Raw genomic sequence first — 24,021 nt, forward strand, 5'->3', positions numbered from 1 at the left:
GCCGTTAGCAATACAGCTCTTTTAAACTCAAATTCATGCAATGCCAGATCTTATACATCTCTGCTTGGTGTATGGACTTGTTGCTATTACTTCTGGATCCTTCCTGAGCACGCAGACTTTTGAACGTTGTGAAGTTTAGAGGGGTCGCAGCCAGCACGCAGTACACAGATGTATAAAACAAAGTCCGTTTATTGTGCAGTAGAAATAAACAGCTTCAGTTCAGCAGTAATAAGTGGAAAATAACAGTTCAGCTTACTTCAGCTTGGTAAGATAAAGTCCATCAGGTTCAAACAAAGTTCAGTTTTTCATCAGGCCAACACCATACAAACAACAGAGCAGGGTATGGTTTGGCTTCCATCAAATACTCCAATATTCCTTGTCAGGAGATTTCCATAGCATACATGCTACTCCTTCAACACCTCTCCTCACACTGCTTGTGAGGCTGCTTCTTAAGCATAAATTTGCATCTCATCAATACCATAATTAGTGAGACTCAGCCCCACTGACAACCAGGTGTGTACCTAGGTGGGATGGGAAGGCCCGCCCTTCCTTCCCTCCCATCCCAGGAGTCCGGCCCTGAAAAGAAAAAAAACAAGCAGCAACTGCTTGCTGCTAAAATCCGGACTCCCTTCCTAGGACCACACAGGGTTTTAAAGTGACCACAGTCCAAATACCGGGGAAATATACCTCCCATCTATTACCCAGCCCCGATGGCCCCTACATATCCCCCCCCTCTGCCTCAACCCCGAGGCGGTGGAGGCACATAGACCCACTAAACAGTGGACTCGGGAAAGGGCATCAGCGTTCTGGTGCACTTTACCCGGCCTATGTTCCACCACATAGTTGAATTCCTGGAGAGAGAGAAACCACCGGGACACTCTTGCATTCGTTCCTTTGTTTCTTTTCATCCACGCTAGCGGGGCATGGTCAGAGATCAACCTAAACTTCCTACCCAATAAATAATAGCGCAGGGAGTCTAGGGCCCATTTGATGGCCAAGCATTCCCTCTCCACTATCGCATAGTTTCTCTCAGCGGCCGTCAGTTTCCGGCTGAGAAAAACTATGGGATGTTCTTCTCTATCAATTACCTGTGACAGAACCGCCCCCAACCCAACATCTGAGGCATCTGTCTGTACTACGAATTCTTGAGTGAAATCGGGGGCTACCAGGACAGGGTGACTACATAATGCCGATTTCAGCTCCACAAACGCTTTTTCTGTCTCTGCCGTCCACTGTATCATCACTGACTTCCGGCCCTTGGTCAAGTCAGTTAGGGGAGCTGCGAGGGTAGAAAAATTGGGAATGAACCATCTGTAGTAGCCCACTATCCCCAAGAAAGCTCGAACCTGTTTCTTACTGATGGGGCGGGGCCAGTCCTGGATTGCCTCAATTTTGTTAATTTGGGGTTTTACCAACCCCCTTCCGACAATGTACCCCAAGTACTTTGCTTCCTCCATACCTAGGGCACATTTCTCGGGGTTCACTGTAAAACCCCCCTTCCTTAACGCATCCAGGACTGCGTGAACCTTGGGAAGGTGAGACTCCCAGTCTGAACTGAAAATTACGATGTCGTCTAAGTAGACCGACGCGTATCGTTGGTGTGGACGCAACATTCTGTCCATGACTCTCTGAAATGTGGCCGGGGCGGTCTGTAACCCAAACGGCATTCTTTTATACTGAAAATGGCCCTCAGGTGTGGAAAATGCCGTTTTCTCTCTGGCTTCTTTGGCCAAGGGTATTTGCCAATACCCTTTGGTCAGGTCTAATGTGGTTATGTAGCGGGCTGGGCCTAACCTTTCTATCAATTCATCCACACGGGGCATGGGATAACCATCAAATTTGGAAATTTCATTTAATTTCCGGAAATCGTTACAGAATCGCAGAGTTCCGTTTGGCTTGGGTACCAACACGATCGGGCTTGACCATTCACTCTGCGACTCTTCAATGACGTCTAATTCTAACATGCGCTTCACTTCCTCTGACACCGCCTTTCTGCGGGCCTCCGGGATTCGATAGGGCCTGACAAACACTTTAGCCCTGGGCTCAGTAACAATGTTGTGTTCCACCATACCCGTAAGTCCAGGCAAATCCGAAAATATCCCCTTGTTTCTCTGAAGAAACTCTTTTACTTGTTGGACCTGGGATTTGGACAGAGTGGGGGCTATTTTCACATCCTCAATGCTTATTTGGGGTACAACACTCACACCCACCCTAACCGGAGCGGTCTCTCTCTCTTTCCAGGGTTTTAACAGATTGACGTGATACAGTTGATAGGGTTTCCGTCTCCCTGGCTGATGTACCTTATAATTTACTTCCCCCACTTTTTCAACGATCTCGAAGGGACCGTGCCACCTGGCCAAGAATTTACTCTCCACGGTTGGGATCAATACTGCCACTCTATCCCCCACCTGGAACTGCCTGATTTTCGCGGAGCGGTTGTATACCCGACTCTGCGCTTCTTGGGCTGCCAGTAAGTGTTCCTTGACAAGGGGCATCACCTTGGCAATGCGTTCTTGCAGCTGGGAAACGTGTTCCACCACACTCTTGTGAGGACTGGACTCACTTTCCCAGGTTTCTTTGACCACGTCAAGCAACCCTCGAGGTCTGCGCCCATATACCAGTTCAAATGGTGAAAAACCTGTGGAGGCTTGAGGTACCTCCCGAACAGCAAACATCACTGCCGGCAATAAACAGTCCCAATCTTTTCCGTCCCTTTGAACCACTCTTTTTAACATCATTTTTAAAGTCTTATTAAACCGTTCAACCAGGCCATCGGTCTGAGGGTGATAAACCGAGGTTCTCATCTGTTTAATCTGGAACAGTTTACATACATCAGCCATCACTTTAGACATAAACGGGGTTCCTTGATCCGTAAGGATTTCCCTAGGAAAACCCGTCCGAGTGAACATATTAAACAATTCTCGGGCGATAGCTTTGGACGTGGGTTTTCTTAACGGAAAGGCTTCCGGGTAGCGAGTGGCATAGTCGAGGATGACAAGGATATATTGGTGCCCCCTGGCAGACTTTACCAGTGGCCCCACTATATCCATGGCAATGCGCTCGAATGGCACCTCGATTATTGGCAAGGGCACCAAAGGGCTTCGAAAATGGGACACTGGCGCGGTTAACTGACAGGTGGGGCAAGAAGCGCAGTAATTCTTTACTTCGACCTTTAACCCAGGCCAGTAAAACCTGTCAGTTATCCGCGCCTCCGTTTTCTCGGCACCCAGGTGACCTCCCAATACTTCATTGTGAGCCAAGTCAGTACCATCCTCCGAAACTCCTGAGGCACTAGCAGCTGCTCAACAACCTCTTCTCTGACCTTTGCAACCCGATACAACACATCCCCATGAACTGAAAAATGAGGGAATCTCTCCTCTGCCCCAGGTTCCTGGGGAACTCCATTTACAACAGATACCTGCTGTCTCGCATGGGATAACGTTGGATCCCGCATCTGCGCAGTGATAAACAACCCTTTTGACACATCCAGGTCAGGGAGCATAGATGGGGGGGGGGGAGATTCCTCATCATCCTCGCCCAACATAACTTGTAATGGGGAATCATCCCCCCCTCAGTAACCTGCTCAGGGTCCCGACAAGGAGGGTCAGTTCCATTTTCATCAATTTGCAACATTACATCATCATTTTGCAATAATACATGATCATTTTGCAATACATTTTCTGCAACATTTGTATCCCGACTCGGTGCATCAAGTTCTTTGGTAGGGGGAGGAGGGGCTAAGTTATTATCAGAGTCTTTAAATAACTTCCCTTTTACACTCTCCCACAGTACCCAAAACAGTGGAAAGTCTCGACCCAATATCACTTGACACATTAGGTTTCTTACCACTCCGACGCCGTGAGTAATTGTCCCACATTCCGTTGAAATCGACACTGGCACCACAGGATAAGTCTTTGTGTCTCCATGGATACACACTACCTTAAGCGGCTTTAGCACAGTGTCAATTGTTCCAATCAGATCAGCGTGCACCATGGTTACCATACTGTAAGCAAGGCTTTGGCAGGTACCTGGTTCACACTGACGGGACACACAAAACTCTCCTGGCACTCTGCCAGGCATACCTCCTGGGCAAAAAAGGACACTCTCCGTAGTACGTCACACTGCATGGGTTCCTCCTGCAGTGGACACTGGGCTCTGGTATGGCCCCAGGCAGAACATCTCCAACACTGGATCGCCCCTCCCTTCCGAGGTGTAGCCATGGCAGGTGGCAACCCCTGAGCGGCTTTTGGGAATACTTCCCTAGGTCTGGTGATGCTGGTTGCGGGGTTCCATGAAGCACCCTTTCCGGAGTCCGGGAGCCTTGCAACACGGGGTAAGTTGGGGCCCGCCTGGCCCTTTGGAGAGAGTAGATCTTCCACTACGTTATATCTCTCCACCAACTCTACCAGCTGCTCCGCTTTTTTGGGGTCTGCATGACTGACCCAGCGCTGTAGGCCCACTGGCAAGGCACGCAGAAAACGATCCAGCACGAATCGCTCCACCATCTCAGGCCCGGTAAGTACCTCTGGTTGCAGCCACTTTGTCGCCAATTGGATGAGGTCATACATCTGTGATCTGGCTGGATGATCCATCCGGTATTGCCAGCTGTACACCCTCTGTGCCCGGACCGCTGTTGTTACACCTAGTCGGGCCAGGATCTCTGCCTGTAGTCGATCATAGTCGAGGGCGTCTGCAGCGTTGAGATCGTAGTAGGCCTTCTGGGGTTCTCCCGTCAGGAACGGTGCAAGGATACCAGCCCATTTGTCTTTCGGTCATCCTTCCCGCTCTGCTGTCCTTTCGAACGTTTTCAGAAAGGCTTCCACATCATCTGTGGGGGTTAGTTTCTGCAGAAAGTGACTGGCTCTCACCATCGCCTGGTTGCTAGGGGCAGCTCCTGCTGTCTCTCTCCCCTGGGCCAGCTTCTGCACCGCCTCAAGCAGGATTTTGGCTTGCGCTTCTGAGGCCTCTCGCAGGGCTTCCGTGGCTTGCTGTTGAGTCACCATACTCGCCTGCTGAGTCACCATACTCTGCTGTAGCTGCACAGTGGCTAAGGCCATTTGTTTCAGCACTTCCTCCATCATGCATACAAGGAGACTGGCCCTTTAAATGTCACTTTTTAAACGGAACTTTTTCTTTTCCTGCAGTGCTGCGCTGCCCGCATCCGAGCACCAGTTGTGAAGTTTAGAGGGGTCGCAGCCAGCACGCAGTACACAGATGTATAAAACAAAGTCCGTTTATTGTGCAGTAGAAATAAACAGCTTCAGTTCAGCAGTAATAAGTGGAAAATAACAGTTCAGCTTACTTCAGCTTGGTAAGATAAAGTCCATCAGGTTCAAACAAAGTTCAGTTTTTCATCAGGCCAACACCATACAAACAACAGAGCAGGGTATGGTTTGGCTTCCATCAAATACTCCAATATTCCTTGTCAGGAGATTTCCATAGCATACATGCTACTCCTTCAACACCTCTCCTCACACTGCTTGTGAGGCTGCTTCTTAAAGAGAACCTGTACTGAGTAAAAATATTTCAAATAAACACATGAGGTAACTTCAAATGGACATTACATCGTTACCTTGCCATCAGTTCCTCTCAGAAGCTCACCATTTTCTTCTGACAAAAATCCCTTCCAGTTCTGACAACATTTTGTCAGATTTGAAATATATCATTTGCTGTCAGTAAAATATCAGTTGCTGTCAGTAAAATATCAGTTGCTGTCAGTTATAGCTGAGAGGAAAACTGATGTACCAGGTAAATGTCCAGGTTTCCCTATGGCTCAAGTGGGCGATGTTACAGTTTAACTGTGTGCTGACCAGAAAGCTGTTATGGGTAATGACCATTTTCAAAATGGAGGACGGAAAATTCTCTTGATCACAGTGAACAAACAGGACGCGGGACAGGAGAAAGACACTGAGGAGTAGACTACATGGAAGGTAAGTATGACTTGTGTATGCTTATTTTGACTTTTATTTTCAGTTCAGGTTTTCTTTAAGCATAAATTTGCATCTCATCAATACCATAATTAGTGAGACTCAGCCCCACTGACAACCAGGTGTGTACCTAGGTGGGATGGGAAGGCCCGCCCTTCCTTCCCTCCCATCCCAGGAGTCCGGCCCTGAAAAGAAAAAAACCAAGCAGCAACTGCTTGCTGCTAAAATCCGGACTCCCTTCCTAGGACCACACAGGGTTTTAAAGTGACCACAGTCCAAATACCGGGGAAATATACCTCCCATCTATTACCCAGCCCCGATGGCCCCTACAACGTGTGCAACACCCGTGGAATTGTTGCATATGTGATTGAAAGAAGTGAATTGCTTTGCACGCTAACGTGGTGCCAGTCGCTGTGTTTATCTTACTGTTGTTATACTATTTCAGCCTTGTAGGTTTCTTTTTTTTTTAGTAGTTATACTGCAAACAATTGGCATATTTACCTTGTTGAGTCACTTATTGTGACATAAACCTGTAAGAGAGTCCTGCATCACCCACCTGCAGAGGAAACTTATGGGGAGAGCTCGAAAGACAAAAGAAAAACCGAGTGCCCAATATGGTGTAGTACCTCCAAGATTCACAGTAGGTTATTAAGAGTAGGTGTAGATATACTCACAAAGAAGGGTTACCAAACAGGCAACCACTGTAATCGCTGGTGGGGAGAATCATAACCTGACCCCACTTCAATCTGTAGCATGGCCACGCTACAGATGTGAATACGTTTCTCCAATTTTTTGCTTGATGAAGCGGGACTGTACCCGCGAAACACGTTACAAAGTGGAGCTTCTAATAAATGTTAATTGTTGATACAAAATAACGAATTTCTGTCTACTTCTTTGAGGGGGGTAAGTCCACCACTTCCCCCTTTTTAAACAGTTTTTAGAAGTTTTTACTCTATTTTGCCACCTCTGTTCGAATATTCAAACAATATAGAGACAGCTATTCACCACAGTTCCAGCCAATGGGATTCCTCTTCATTCAGATGCTACCTACACTGTTGTATTCTATGCTGTCCTATGCTGTTCAGCTTTTCTGCATTCATGCTAAGTCCCTCGACCAAAGCTAAGCACAGCAATGGAGATGGAAGTGCAGATTGCAGTTAAATCACAGCAGTTTCAGCAACAACAGACAGTTATACACATGGGCGTACCAATAGGGGATGCAGCCCATGCGCCCGCGGGGGGCTCGGGCCCCCCTCTCTGGGTCCCACTCATGGCCAATTTGGGGGGCTTGAGGGGTCGCAGCATGAGGGGAAAGCTATGGCCACACTCGCCGGGGAGGAGAGAAGGTTTCCCCTCTGTGCTCCCCTCCAGCTTCAATAGCTATACAAGTGCAGCGGAGCGGCGGGCAGCGGCAGGCAAACATACCTTCCATGCGTTACAGCACGGACACTTCTCACTCTAGTGACTGACGCAACTTCCTGTATAAAACATGAAATAGCGTCAGTCACTAGAGCGAGAAGCGTCCGGACGCACGGAAGGTATGTTTGCCTGCCGCTGCCCGCCGCTCAGCTGCACTTGTATAGCTATTGAAGCTGGTGGGGAGCACAGAGGGGAAAGACCAAGGTGAGGGAGGGGGGGACTTTCCCCCCTCCCCGCCGAGTGTGGCCATAGCTTTCCCCTCATGCTGCGACCCCTCCAGCCCCCCAAAACAGCCAGGAGCAGGCCTCGGGGGGAGGGGGGCCTGCTCACAATTTCTCTTAGTTACGCCCCTGGTTATACATTTATCTTGCATGCTCCGTATATGGACTCTGTGAGGTAAGTGTGAGGTAGAATCCTTAACTAGACACTATGAATGAATGCACAAGGGTACTGTAATGGGACATAGTTGTACAGAAGGAAAACAACAAATCATGCGTGGAGCACCACAACAAAGACCATATAAATGAATGAAGAATAATAGGAAAACACTGTAAAGGGGTCATTGTATTGTAGGTAACACCATAACAGAAGCACTGTAATGTAGATAGCAACATAACAAAGAGCATTATAAATAGAGGCTCAGTAATGAGGGTGTCCTATAAATGAGGAACCATAATGCGAAAACAGGTTAAAGAAAGCTCTATAATGGAATAGCCACAGTAATGGAGGAAGTACCAAAGAAGTACTAAGGAGGCAAGAAGTGAGGAAGATATATTACATATACCATTTGTTTATGTGAAACAATATTCTAATTTTCTCAGGTAAAAATAAGTACCTCAGTTTATACTCCAATAAGTAAGAAGGAAGAGAAGCCACAGGCTATGTACACAGTAAAATACTATTTTAAAGCGGAATATAACCCTGCATTTCAACTTTGCTCTAAAACATTATTTACAGCATATTATATGCAACCAGCATTTTTTTTTTTACTAGACCAGCATTGGAAGTGTTACACACAGAGTTTTAAAGAGAACCCGAGGTGGGATTTAATTATGTTACTGGGGCACAGAGGCTCGTTGTGCACACTAAGACCAGCCTCCGTTGCCCCATGGTGTGCCTCGATGTCCCCCCTGCGCGCCGCTATACCCCCGCAGTGCTGGCGACACGCAGCATGTCGCCAGCACAATGTTTACCTAAGCGCTGTCTGTCAGCGCCGCTCCCCCGCATCCTCCGCATCTGCGCTACCCGCCCATGTCCCTTCCCTCCCGCTCATAGGAGGGAAGTGACACGGGCGGGTAGCGCCGATGCAGAGGAGGCGGGGGAGCGGCGCTGACGGACAGCGCATAGGTAAACATTGTGCTGGCGACGCGCTGCGTGTCGCCAGCACTGTGGGGGGTATAGCGGCGCGCAGGGGGGACATCGAGGCACACCATGGGGCAACGGTGGCTGGTCTTAGTGTGCACAACCAGCCTCTGTGCCCCAGTAACATAAGTAAATCCCACCTCAGGTTCTCTTTAAAGTTCGGTGGAGAGAAATGCAGACGCATCCGAAGCTTAGATAGATACATTTAACTAAACAGAATGTAACAACTGTGGAATATGACTCACTCTCTCTGACTGTGCAGGAGCTGGAGGACAGCCAAAGAGTGTGTAACATTCACCACTTGTTACATTCTGTTTAGTTAAATGTATCTATGTAAGCTTCTGATGCATCTGCAGTTCTCTCCTCAGAACTTTAAAGCTCTGTGTGTAACCCTTTCAATGCTGGTCTAGTAAAAAATAATGCTGGTTGCATATAATATGCTGTAAATAATGTTTTAGAGCAAAGTTGAAATGCAGGGTTATATTCCGCTTTAAAGTCAGGTTTTTTTGTAAGTACATTAACTTTTTTTTGGCTTCAGAAGCTGACATTTTGATCCTGTGCTTCTAGATTTACAATCAATATACTTGTTATGAACCACACCAGCTCTGCTGGTTTCTCACATTGATAGAAATCTTTGTGATGCTGTAAACACTTTTCCGCCTAGTCGATGGGAATCGGGTGATTATTTCTCACATATCCAATCCATTTCTGACAGAGAAAGGGATTGATTTTGCAAAGGTAGCATTGGAAAATCGATCCCTTTATCGATCGGGAGCAGTTTGGACACGCAAACACGGTACAACTTCCTGTCCGATAACCCGTCAATTGAACAGGAAATTGCATCCCAGCATAACATTGACTCTGCAGGTGAGATGTTTTCTTAAAATCTTACATAAGACCAAGGTTCTGTACATTCTATGTATGTATGTATGTATTCATGTTATACGCAGGGGACGTTCTAGACTTTTTGCTGTTCAAGGCAAACTTTACATTTATGCACAGCACACCTATACACATATGGGTGGTTGAATGCTCCCCAGGTACTATCAATGGTTACTGTATCACTCAACACTTAAACTAGTGATCGTGTTAATTATTGATACTGAACTACTATGTTGAAACAAAAAATTTAAATTAAAATAGCATGTATTGCTGCCTGAGGCTGCCTCCTCTTCTTGCTCAATGGAAAGCCTGGCCCTGTCCATGCCATGCTCTGTCCTATGATAAATAATTGTACAGAATCTCCCTTTTGAAAAAATAAAGGCATAAAGCCACATAATATCATTCCATGTTCACATTTTTTGTACTTAAAAAAAAATAATCTGCAAAGGAGTTTGAAATGTGTTTTTTAATTGCCCACAACAAGCATTTGCAAGCTTTCTAGACAAAATAAAGGTCTACATCACAATTACAGTATATTTATTTTTACATTTTACAAACACAAGCTTCCTCATTTCGAATCTATTGCATAATTGAAACTGGTGTGAATATGTGAAATATATTAATGCTATTTATAAGCATGCGCTGTATATTAGAGTACATTGTTGTGTTAGTTTAGTGACATTTTTGAGGCAATAACTCATAAGGAAGAGCTACATTTTTAAGTCTGCAGGATTGTTGGTAAGGAATATTAGGCATACTGCCCTTCCTTCGAGAATCAGACCAGTCATCATGCAAATATTATGTTTCCCAATATGTATGGTCTCTGAGTAATTGATGTAAATCTGACATCATTTCTCAACTGGCATTCTTCTTTCCACTATAAAAAGGGTTAGCTACTCTAGAAAACAAGACAGACAAGAAACTTTCTGTATTCTACTGCTTCTTCAGTGATTCCTATACACACCAAAATAATGTCTGGAGTTAAGGGACAACAGAAGAAATGCCCGGAGCCCTGCCCACCACCAGTCCAATGCCAGGACCGTAAGTACATTTTTATATTACAATGAGAATATAAAGAAATAAAGAGTCTCATGAGTTAGGAGAGAACATGATGTGGAGAAACTGTGTAGTGGGAAGTGACAAGATATGTCTTTGCACTGCATTACTTAAAGTGGACCTAAACTCAAAACTTCCTCTCTGCTCTAAAAGATAAGCAAGAGCACAATAACCTTTAAAGAAAAAAAATGGCTTTGTAATAACATATAGAAATCTTACAAAAAACCTGCAGTGTTTAATTCCTGGACATTCCTGGGAGCACAGAAAGGGTTAACCTTCAGTGTTTACATATTAGCACAGAACCCATGGCATAACAGCAGAGCTGACACCACTGATTTACACTTGTTGATTACAGCTAATGAGACAGGATAATCTCCCTAAAGCTCAACACACACCATACAATCTTGGTTGTTCAATCTTACCACTTTCATGTAGTAGAAGAGCTTATCCAATAAATCATTCAAGGTATTTTCAATCTCTTGGCCCTTATACTACATAGTAAATCTGTACAACCAAGATTGTATGGTGTGTGTTGAGCTTAATTAAAACACACACAGAGTGAACTTCTAAGCAACTATGTGTTTTCATTGTCTGGTGAGCAAAAGTTTAGGTCTGCTTTAAAGTGGTTAAACTCACATGGTATACTAGAGAGCTAGTGCAACACTGTCACTTCTGAAATAATGAAACTTTTATAGTTATTGTAAAATCTACTACACTCAAATATCCTAATTCTGTTTATTTCAGCTTGCCAGAAGGAACCTGCCTGCCCTAAACCTCAGTGCCCTCCTCCACAAGGTAAATATCCTCATCTGCCAAACTTGTTTTCTGGATGTGTTACAGCAGAACATTTTCAATAACTTCATTGAAATGTACTTCTACTTCATTTTTGACATGCACTGAAAAATAATAGAGAGAATAGAAAAATAACAATTCTCACTGATTAACAGGTGACGAAGAACAGGCTGTGGACTCAACAAAAGCAGCACTCTGTACATTTTACTGTGATACTGTTAACTATAGAAGTAGGAAAATCCCAGAAAGGCTGAGACCTTGCATACCATGAGATTGCTTTGTAGAGTGGTTAAAGCTAATGGGAACCGGGTTTTTTAAAAAAAGTCAGATACTCACCTAAGGAGAGGGAGGCTCTGGGTCCCATAGAGCACTCCCTCTCCTCTCCCGGTGCCCGCTGCTGTCCTGGCTCCCCCGTAGCGGTATTCGACCGTTTCGGTCAAATACTGCTGTCTCCCGGCCGAAGGGAGGCTTTGGAGATGCTTCGGGAGCCCGACTGCTCCCGAAGACGGGCCACTCTACACTGCGCATGCGCGCGCCCTCTATGACGCGTTCTTTGGGAGGACTCGGCTCCCGAAGACTTCTGAAGTCCCCTCAGCTTGGGACGAGAACGGAGGGCCACCGGGAGAGGAGAGGGATGGCTCATTAGGATCGAGCCTTCCCTCTCCTTAGGTGAGTATCTGACTTTTTTTTTTTTAACAAATCCAGGTTACATTAGCTTTAAATGACGATGGAGTGATATACTGTCAGCAATATACTAGCAATGTTCTAAGACAGCAAAACTGTATCCTTCAAGATACATTTGCAATAATGAATTCACGATACCTGCCAGCTGCTTGTCTGTGTGTATTTGCGGTATCTTGCATGAAATTAGGCAATAAATTAGGATGGAAATTTACTAACAATATGTACTTTTTATTTTTTAGCTTGCCAGCAGGAGCCTGCATGCCCTAAACAAAAATGTCCTCCTCCACAAGGTAAACATAAAAATAAAAACAAGAAGTTTTAAATCAGGATGATACCATTTATTGGCTAACAAAAAAAGAATAAGAATAAGCAATCTTTCAGCCTTGCAGCCTTCGTCGGTCTTACATCCTGTTTGTTATTATCCTGATTTAAAACTTCTTGCTTTTACTGATGGCTAACATGGTACAATACCCCACTGCTACTATAAAAAAAATGTGTCTGCTGCAATCTAATGTCAGTGTGGCATGTTAGTTTTGTGTATATCTGTGTATTATAGACGTTACAAAGAACAAAACAAGCATACTAATTCTAGTGTTCTTCGGCATATGCTAACACCTACAAGTAATGATGCCGATGTAATGTCATTATTTACAATGTCATTACTTATAAGTCTTTGGTTTATAGGAGAAAACCATACAGTAAGTCCAACAGGATTTAATGTCATAGTTCTGATGGATCACACATTGTTTCAGTTATATGCAGGTTTATGACACAGTTACATTGTTATTTCCACTGGTAGTGGTATCCACAGGCATGGTGTGGAGATGGGTGACACCCAGCATGATTGACTCTTGTCAATACCACTATGAATGGACATTTGTTTTTAACTATTGGAGCTTAATTTTGACGTGGCCCCAGTCTCCCAATTGAGATTTGAAGAGTGCTGGTCCTGCTAATTCTGCAATAAATGGCATAATTCCAGAATGGATGAGCTATTGGTGATTTATCTGACCTCAGCTAATAAAGGAGCACTTTGTGTCTGGAGTGAGATTTAAAGAGACACTGAAGCGAAAAAAAAATTATGATATTATGATTTGTATGTGTAGTACAGCTAAGAAATAAAACATTAAGATCAGATACATCAGTCTAATTGTTTCCAGTACAGGAAGAGTTAAGAAACTCCAGTTGTTATCTCTATGCAAACAAGCCATTAACTCTCAGACTAAACTTAGTCGTGGAGAGGGCTGTTATCTGACTTTTATTATCTCAACTGTTTTCTTTTCCTCTGCTAGAGGAGAGGTCATTACTTCACAGACTGCTCTGAAAGAATCATTTTGAATGCTATACAATACAATACAATAACATTTCTATAGCGCTTTTCTCCCATAGGACTCAAAGCGCTTAGGCTCTCTCAGATTCAGTAGTTAGTAGGATGAAGTATTCACACAACAAAAGTTATATTTCTGCAAATGCCAGACTGAACAGGTGGGTTTTCAGTCTGGATTTAAACACATCCAGGGATGGGGCTGTCCTGATCTGTTGAGGTAAGGAGTTCCAAAACATAGGGGCAGCATGACAGAAGGCTCTGGGACCAAAAGTTTCCAAGTGGACTCTGGGTATGACTAGATTATTAGAACCTGTGGATCTGAGAATGCGGGGATTGCTACGCAGCTGTAACATATCTTTCAAGTATCCAGGGCCTAGATTATTCAGGGATTTAAATGTCAGTAGGCCGATCTTGAATAGGACCCTCCATTCTATAGGTAGCCAGTGAAGGGAATGCAGGACTGGCATTATGTGGCAGTGACGGGGTTGGTTGGTTAGCAGTCTGGCAGCAGTATTCTGTATCAGCTGTAGGCGGTACAAGACCTTTTTTGGAAGGCCAGTGTAGAGAGCATTGCAGTAGTCCAGTCGGGATGTGATGAAGGCGTGGACTAAGGTTGGCAGATCTTCTGGGGGTATGAGGTGCTTGATTTTTGCAATGTTCTTCAGGTGAAAATAGGATGATTTCACCACAGCAGAGATTTGAGTTCTGAAGTTTAAATCCCCATCAATTAGAACTCCCAGGCTACGCACATGATCAGAGCTGCGTAGATCCGTGCCTCCTATTCCCAGTGGTGAAGACTGCAAGTTAAGTTGTTTTGTTATCATGCTCTTCCCTCCAATCAGAAGGACTTCAGTTTTGTCTGCATTTAGTTTCAGCCAGTTGTCATTCATCCATTGCTGTAGTTCACGTAAGCAGGCGTTTATAGTTAGAGTTGGGTCTGTCACACCAGGCTTGAAGGAAAGATATAGTTGAGTGTCGTCTGCGTAGCAGTGGTATGTCAGGCCATGTTTTTGGATTAGTTTTCCCAACGGTAGCATGTAAATCGTGAAAAGCAGGGGAGAGAGGATTGAGCCCTGGGGCACCCCATACTTAAGTGTTACAGGGGTGGACAGGAAGGGCCCCATAGACACTTTGTGGGTTCTGCCACTCAAGAAGGATTGGAACCACTGAAGTACTATGCCATCAATGCCGCAGTATTCCTGTAGCCTGTTTATCAAGATGTCATGGTCAACTGTGTCAAAGGCTGCAGAAAGGTCTAGCAGTATGAGGATCGAGCACTCTCCTCTGTCTCTTGCCATGAGCAGGTAGTTGCATATTTGGATGAGGGCAGTTTCAGTGCTGTGGTGTTTCCTGAAGCCAGACTGGAATGGGTCATAACTGTTATTTTGTAGGATTCTGGCTTCTAGCTGGAGGTATACAGCTTTTTCAATTAGCTTGCCCAGAAAGGGGAGGTTGGAGACAGGTCTGTAGCTGGTCATTGCATCTGGGTCCAGGGAGGGTTTTTTGAGGAGAGGCCTGATGATTGCTTCCTTCAGTAAAGCAGGAAATATCCCTGATTGTAAGGAACAGTTAACAATTTTGAGGAATACCGGTACGAACAGGTCGGGGCAGTTCAACATGAGCTGTGTTGGGCCAGGATCCAGGTCACAGGTAGTTAGGCGGACGTGAAGGAGGATGCTTGATGTGACTTCTTCATCAATTTCTTTGAAGTTGAATTTCTTTGAATGCTGAGTGTTGTGTAATCTGCACATATTATAGAGTGATGCTATGTTAGAAAAAACACTATATACCTGAAAATAAAAATATGAGAATATTTTCTTTGCTGCTAATCTTCTAGTAATTATTCATAGTACACAACCAATTCACTATATCATATTTTTTTTTCCGCTTCAGTGTCTCTTTAAAATCACATAAATTAGCTTGTTTTTAGAAAAACACAAAACTCACATATGCATTGATGACAACCTATAGGTATAAACATAATACTTTTTTAGAAAATGAAATACAGTATTTAACCCCAATATTGGGCATGATATCATGTGATAAACTCATGCTCATGTATCATAATATACAGTACAGAATTTTTTCCTCAAATATATTACAAATTTCACTGTACTATAATGACATTATTTCCTTTTTGTTTAGTGTGCCAGCAAATACCAGTGCAAAAGTGCCCTCCTCCTCATGGTAATGACAGAAAACAAATACATTAATTCATTTCATGTAGAATGTTGTCTCTAAAATATGTAGACCTGTATTTGTACACATACCCTGGACTTTTACATAGAACTAAACAAGCATAACAGATCTAGAATCCCTTGGCATATGCATACATCTGTACCTCTCTACACTGCCCCCTCACCACGACTACCTGGGGTTCCTCTTCGCTTAACATGGGATGTTCAGTCACACCAATGACAGTGTGTCTCTGTGTCCAGTAGTATTCTGATGGAGAGCTCTATTCACTCACTATAGAATGGAGTCACACTGCACACCATTATAGTCTGCAGCAGGGGCGGAGAAGTGTGCATAACTTTGCACTTGTCCATGTGATTTAGGAATATGCCTTAACCACTTCAGCCTTTAGTGTTTTTTCACCTTATGCATTTGAGCAATTTTCACCTCCCATTCATTCACCAATAACTTTATCACTGCTGATCACAATGAATTGATCTATATCTTGTTTTTTCTGCCACCAATCAGGCTTTCTTTGGGTGGTACATTTTGCTAAGAACTATTTTATTCTAAATGCATTTTAACGGCAATATTAAGAAAAGAATGTAAAATAATAATGTGTCAGTTTTCAGCCATTATAGCTTTAAAGTAATACATGCTACCATAATTAAAACCTATGTATTTTATTTGTCCATTTGTCCAGGTTCTTACACCATTTAAATGATGTCCCTATCACAATGTATGGCGCCAATATTTTATTTGGAAATAAAGGTGCATTTTCTCCGTTTTGTGTCTATCACTATTTGCAAGCTTATCATTTAAAAAATATTAGCAATATAACTTCTTGACATGCATATCAAAAAAGTTTATACCCTTAGGTAACTATTTATGTTTTTATTGTAATTTTTTTTTTATTAAACATTTTATTTGAGTATTTTTGGGTGTGTGGGAGGTAAACAGTTAATTTTAAATGTAAAAATGTCTATTCATTTATACTATTTGGCCACAGTCATTTTTTTTTGTAGTTTTTCTATTTGGCCATGTAGGAGCTACGTCCTAAATGCTAAAGTGTTTAAAGGACAACTGAAGTGAGAGGTATATAGAGGCTGCCATATTTATTTCCTTATAGGCAATGCAGGTTGCCCGGCATTCTGCTGAGCCTCCATCTATAATATTTTAGCCATAGACACTGAACAAGCATGCAGGACATCAAGTGTTTCTGACATGTTTGTCAAATTTTACATGTATGTCAAATTTACATGCTTGCTTCAGACACTACTGCAACCAAATAGATCATCAGGGCTGCCAGGCAACTGGTAATGTTTAAAAGGAAATAAATATTGCAGCCTCCATATTCTTCTCACTTCAGTTGTCCTTTAAGAGACTGTGCACCTCTACAGTATATCACCTGCATCTTAAAGGGAAGGTTCAGGGGGGGGGGGGTTGAAAAAAAAATAAAAATACATATCCACTTACCTGGGGCTTACTCCAGCCCGTTGCAGGCAGGAGGTACCCTCGCCGCCGCTCCGCAGGCTCCCGGTGGTCTCCGGTGGCCGACCCAACCTGGCCAGGCCTGGCTGCCAGGTCGGGCTCTTCTGCGCTCCAATCTGCACCTCACGGGGGCGCGGTGACATCATCGGACGTCCTCCGGGCTGTACTGCGCAGGCGCAGTAGTTCTGCGCCTGCGCAGTACAGCCCAGATGACGTCCGATGACGTCACCGCGCCCGCGTGGGACGCAGAAGAGCCCGTCTTTGGAGCGCAGAAGAGCCCGACCTGGCAGCCGGCCTGGCCAGGTCGGGTCGGGTACCGGAGACCACCGGGAGCCTGCGGAGCGGCGGCGAGGGCACCTCCTGCCTGCAACGGGCTGGAGGAAGCCCCAGGTAAGTGGATATGTATTTTTATTTTTTTCAACCCCTCCCTGAACCTTCCCTTTAAGAACCTTCCACACAGTGTAGGTTGGATGTTTATGTACAACTACATCAGCATTTGAACAATGGTATTTTTATGGTCACGAGTGGGGGCATGCACAGTACTCACTTTGCCCAAGAACCACTAGTGCAACAAGTATGATAAGAAAGATATGGAGCTGGTATGTATTATATATATTGTTATAGTTTAAAACTTCAAATATTACTACGTTTTTTTATAATTTATCCCTTTAAATCCCTATATGTGTTTTCCTACTTTTCTTTTTGACATTCTATAAACAGATGCTCGTCATATATGTTTGTATTTCAAAGTTTCTAGATAATTTGAACAATTTATTTTTTATGCCTTTAGTGCATTGTGAGCCCCAACCGCAATGTCAGCAGCAGCAGAACAAATGTGTGAAGAAATGAAGACACTAAGGCTTTTTAAACAGCATTCAAAGAAAAATAAAAATTAAAATATATATATATATATATATATATATATATATATATATATATATATATATATATATATATATATATATATATATATATGTGTGTATTTCTGTGATATGGAAAAAAGCATTGCCTGCTGTCATTTGATTTAATAAATTATGACAAATATCAACATTTTGTGTTTCCTTGCATTCATGAATCAGTTTTATTATTACAGACCTCACTGAATGTATGCAATGTTTTGTAGCCACAGGCATGCAGTATAGGATTAGTAGCACAGACTAGAGCTGGATTAAGACCAAACTGGGCCCTGAGCATGGTTTCATTTTTATGAAAAAAGTACAGAGGCGCCAGCAGGATAAAAATAGTAGTACAAATTAAAACCAATTAAAATGTGGGTGGCGAGGGTGGACTCGTCTCCCCAACAGATAACACAACCGCTGTGTATGATACAATAAATTTAATAAATATAATTAGTACTCCAAAAACAAACTGCAACGCGTTCCTCGGGTCTCAAGCCTGCCTCCTCAGGCAAAAGTACAAAACAGGAGTAACCACGCAGTAGTGTGTGCTAGTGTAGCGCCACTGCAGAGTTATTTTTCCCCGGGCCCCATTGTAGCAAGAATGACCGTGAACTGTTGTAAATTATGTCTCCAGATGTAGAAAAAAATGTTTTTGTGAGAAAATCAGATACTAATTTCCCCAGGATTACTCCCATTGGTGCCCAATTCTCTTCTTCATTATTTACCAATGTGAATTAAAGCCACTTTCCTTACCTTCCCTAGTGGCTGTTAAAGAGTTGGATATTGTGGGCATTTTTGAAGATGCATGAGTGGATCTCAGTGTTGTCCCTGAGGGAGACCTACAAACTAAAGAAGAGTGGGACGAGTTTTCTCTGTACAGATCATTTTTTATATCTAATCCCAGGATACCACTTTAAATGTGTGCCTTTTGGATTGTTCTCAGCCACAAGTAATTTCTAGAAAATTGAAATCATCATCACTCACTGTTGCTGGAATCCAACATGTAAATATTAACCTTGATGAAAACCTTATCCATGGAAGTTCTTTAGTGAAACAATGTAACTTTTCATCAGATCTTACACAGACAAAATTAATACAACCACTAAGTCCCCATTCATCCTGCTATGTGCATACTGTCAAAGATGTTTGACAGTGAAAAGTCTAACATTTCTCTTAAAGGACATCCGAGGTGAAAATAAAATGATGAGAAAAATAATTGTATATATCCTCCTTCTCCCTAAAATGACTTTTTTAAACATCCCACAGTTTTAGTTTATACTAAATCTAGTTTTTACATTTTTACTGTTTCATTGTCTTTGCTCATTGACACCTTCATTGAAGTATGCTAGAACTCAAATCTATGAATTGTTGACCTTTTTTTCTCTTTCCTGCTCTCAGAAGCCATTTACTGACAGAAAAATATTTTATGGCCGTAATTACTTATCAGTGTGGGTTATGCTATAGTCTGACCCAGTCCAACATGGTCCTGACTCGGACACTGTTACTTGCATACCTGATGTTTAACTCTTTCAGGCAGAGAAAAAAAAAGGAACATAGCCTAGTTATTTGTGTGCTTGGCACTATACATACACATGTCTATCTCATCATGTCACATGTCACCTCGGTTGTCCTTTAAAGAGACAACACAATTGTTACAGTTTTGGAGCATATGAAGGTCTTCATTCACATTCATGTTAATAAGGCTATTGTAAAAAATGATGCAGGTGATTGTGGCTAGTAGAATATCTGCAAAATTGCTGATATTCTGCTACTTAAAGGGACTTCGAGCACCTCTCATGGGCATGCCTTTAAGACTCCGACCAGTACTGCAAAGTACTTAAAGATGCATACCTTTCTGTAGCGTGTGCTCTGCTCTTTCATTTGATGCTGCCTGAATTGCCATTCTACACCAAATAGTTTTCATTCGATTTCAATTTAAAAATCGGGGCTGCCATCTTGGCTATGTTATAACTTCCGGGTCACCCATGTCTTCTCTATTAGAGAAGTGCATCACTGAATGAAGCAGGAAGAAGAAGTGACATGCATGGCCATTGCAAGAGGCTCCTCCAGAGGGGTCACAGCATGACTTTGTTAGAAGTCGTCTGTCTTAAAGGCATGCCCATGAGAGGTGCTGGGAGTCCCTTTAATTCCAATAGTAAACTATTGGGTATCTTTACCAATATTTTACTATTTCTTAACCTAACCTTACTCTCACACAGAAGCCTCCCTCTTATTGATGCTTAACGCTAAGCCCTCCCTCTATCAACGTTGATGCATAACCCTATGAACTCCCTCGACCTATGCCTAACCCTTAACACCCATGGTGGTGCCTAACACCATTCCCCCCTCCTAACCTTAACCTATCCCCCCCTACACACACACACACACACACACACACACACACACACACACACACACACACACACACACACACACACACACACACACACACACACACACACACACACACACACACACACACACACACACACACAATTTGTGGCACAGAAGGATACTTTAAATCACCAGGGCCAAGGCTTCCTGATATGCAATCTATGGCATTACATAGATTTCCTTTCTCTGCTGCAAATTGCATCTTTTATAATGGACGCGTATAGCAACACCCTTTTTCCTGTACTATTTTTTTGCTTGTTCCACTTCTTTGAGCACTGCTCTGTGGATGACTGAGCTAACTTGCTCAGCCACAATAGATAGCTAAGGAAGCTTTCCATGGAGCTGAATATGTTCAGCTGTGTGAAAAGTGAGGGTCTCCTTCATAAAATGGCTTTCTTCAGTGGGGGTGTGGCTTCGAAAAGGTTGACAGGACAAAGTATACTCCTCCTTTTCCAGAATGCCCTCCTTACTGCTTCTATGGATGTGAGCTCTTCAGGCAAACCCCCTTGCCCAGTGTGGTGCCCACTGCCCACTAATAAGAGTAAGGGCTTAGGGTGTTTCAAAATGAAAGCATTCAGATAAGCACCCCTACTATGGCTAATTTGTATAGGTTTCTCCTGAGACACTTAACAGTTTTGATCATGTTATATTCTCTGTTACTTGCAAGAAGATTTTAGGTTCTTTTCTGTGACCCATACCTTCTTGATTGACACATGGATGCATATTTGTTGATTGCAGCATTCTTGTTGTGTTGGTTGTTGCCTGGCTTCTGTCCTGTTGATTGTTATCATGTTGGCTTGCTTAAAGAGCATTCCGGAGTAAGTCTATACCTATCTAACTCTTCTCAGTCATGTAAGCAAGCATGGTCCAGCCTGCTTTATACATAGATCGAGGAGCTAGTTGTCCATAGTTTAGTCAGAAGTGAATATCACCATAAACCCTATTTTCAGGCAACCGCCTGAGGAAGGGGAGTGCCTCAACAGCACCCTCATTCTCTAATGGTTGAGGACGCTCTCTGGAAAAAGAGTGGGGGGCAAAGATAAGTGGTGACTTTAGTGCCACGTCCCTACTGCTGACAGCTGTGGGCCTTTTTAAAGTTAATGGACATGCTATTGCTCTTCAATACCTCTGTTTAACATTGTATTTCTGTTTAACCAGCTGTTTTAATTATTCCCACAACCCTATTGCACTGCATGGCCAGAAGGATTAATAATTGTAGTTAGGGATGATCAATGATATGGAAATACTTCCAAGTTTATGCAAATTTATGTAACTTTTTATGCAAATATATGTAACTTGAAAATGGACCGGTCAATTTAAACCTGGGTGGAACTTGATTGGTCCATTTTCAATCTGAATATATTTGCCTAAAAATTACATAAATTTGCATAAACTCAGAAGTATTTGCATATCATTGGTCATCCCTAATTATACTATTTCAGCCTTGTAGGTCTCTGTTTTTTTTTAGTAGTTATACTGCAAACAATTGGCATATTTACCTTGTTGAGTCACTTATTGTGACATAAACCTGTAAGAGAGTCCTGCATCACCCACCTGCAGAGGAAACTTATGGAGAAAGCTTGTAAGACAAAAGAAAAACCGAGCGCCCAATATGGTGTAGTACCTTCAAGATTCACAGTAGGTTATTAAGAGTAAGCGTAGATATACTCATAAACAAGGGTTACCACACAGGCAACCACTGTAATCGCTGGTGGGGAGAATAATAACCTGACCCCACTTCAATCAGTAGCGTTGCCACGCTACAGATGTGAATACGTTCCTCCAATTTTTTTCCATGACTGTAGCGGGACGGTACCCGTAATTCTGCAATAAATGTTATTTGTTGATACAAAATAACGAATTTCTGTCTATACTTCTTTGAGGGGGGTAAGTCTACCACTTCCCCCTTTTTAAACAGTTTTTAGACGTTTTTATTCTATTTTGGCATCTCTGTTCGAATATTCAAACATTATGGAGACAGCTATTCACAACAGTTCCAGCCACAGGGATTCCTCTTCATTCAGATGCTACCTACACTTTTGTATTCTATGCTGTCCTATGCTGTTCAGCTTTGCTGCATTCATGTTAAGTCCCTCGACCAAAGCTAGGCACAGCAATGGAGATGGAAGTGCAGATTGCAGTTAAGTCAGCCTAAACAAACATACTGCCATTAAGTTACATTAGCTATATTAATTAAAATAGATAGGTAATATAATCTCTTACCAATCCGGTTTTAAAAGAACAGGCAAATGTTTGTGATTTCATGGGGGCAGCCATCTTGTTCATGGGGCAGCCATCTTTTTGGTTGAAAGGAGGTGACAGGGGGCAGGAGACACAGTTCCAACTGTCCTGTGTCCTGATCACACTTCCCAGCTGCACACGCTATGCTTCCAAACTCAAATAAAAAAAATAAATAAACAAAATTGCACCAAAAGAGCAGAACGAGAAAAGTAATATCAGCAATCCCATCATGCTTTGCACAGCATCAGGGGAAAAATGCCCGGGCAGTTTTCTTCTGTGCAGCTAAAAATGAGTTTTGGATAAGAAAAACAAAGTTCTGATGCTGTGAAACTGTTAAAGAAACACCAAGCCTTTTCAGTGCTGCTGAGTAGATTTTTAGTCTGGAGGTTCACTTTAAGTCACAGCAGTTTCAGCAACAACAGACAGTTATACATTCATCTTGCATGCTCCATATATGGACTCTGTGAGGTAAGTGTGAGGAAGAATCCTTACCTAGACACTATGAATGAATGCACAAGGGTACTGTAATGGGACATAGTTGTACAGAAGGAAAACGACAAATCATGCGTGGAGCACCACAACAAAGACCATATAAATGAATGAAGAATAATAATAGGAAAACACTGTAAAGGGGTCATTGTATTGTAGGTAACACCTTAACAGAAGCACTGTAATGTAGATAGCAACATAACAAAGAGCATTATAAATAGAGGCTCAGTAATGAGGGTGTGCCATAAATGAGGAACCATGATGGCAACAGGTTAAATAAAGCACTATAATGGAATAACCACAGTAACGGAGGAAGTAACAAAGAAGTACTAAGGAGGCAAGAAGTGAGGAAGATATATTACATATACCATTTGTTTATGTGAAACAATATTCTCATTTTCTCAGGTAAAAATGAGTACCTCGGTTTATACTCCAATGAGTAAGAAGGAAAAGAAGCTACAGGCTATGTACACAGTAAAATACTATTTTAAAGTCAGATTTTTTTGTAAGAACATTAACTTTTTTTGGACTTCAGTAGCTGGCATTTTGATCCTGTGCATCTAGATGTACAATCAATATACTTGTTATGAACCACACCAGCTCTGCTGGTTTCTCACTTTGTGATGCTGTGAACAATTTTCCGCCTCGTCGACGGGAATCGGGTGATTATTTCTCACATATCTAATCCATTTCTGATATAGAAAGGGATTGATTTTGCAAAGTTAGCATTGGAAAATCGATCCCCTTATTGATCGGGAGCAGTTTGGACACGCAAACACGGTACAACTTCCTGTCCGATAGCCCGTCAATTGAACGGGAAATTGCATCCCAGCATAACATTGACTCTGCAGGTGAGATGTTCTCTTAAAATCTTACATAAGAC

At 42.9% G+C, this 24,021-nt stretch overlaps 1 protein-coding gene across 1 annotated transcript in view; it reads left to right on the plus strand.

Annotated features, from left to right (window-relative positions):
* LOC137535718 (uncharacterized) overlaps positions 1 to 18,000 on the plus strand; it is an 89,353-nt gene extending 71,353 nt beyond the window's left edge. The window contains exon 7 of the mRNA XM_068257591.1: positions 17,906 to 18,000. Coding sequence (XP_068113692.1) covers positions 17,906 to 17,956 — 51 coding nt within the window. The 3' untranslated portion in view covers positions 17,957 to 18,000. The remainder of the gene's footprint in view (positions 1 to 17,905) is intronic.
* The last annotated feature ends 6,021 nt before the right edge of the window (positions 18,001 to 24,021 follow it).

Source organism: Hyperolius riggenbachi, chromosome 10 (assembly GCF_040937935.1).
Source record: "Hyperolius riggenbachi isolate aHypRig1 chromosome 10, aHypRig1.pri, whole genome shotgun sequence".
Classification (NCBI taxonomy): domain Eukaryota; kingdom Metazoa; phylum Chordata; class Amphibia; order Anura; family Hyperoliidae; genus Hyperolius; species Hyperolius riggenbachi.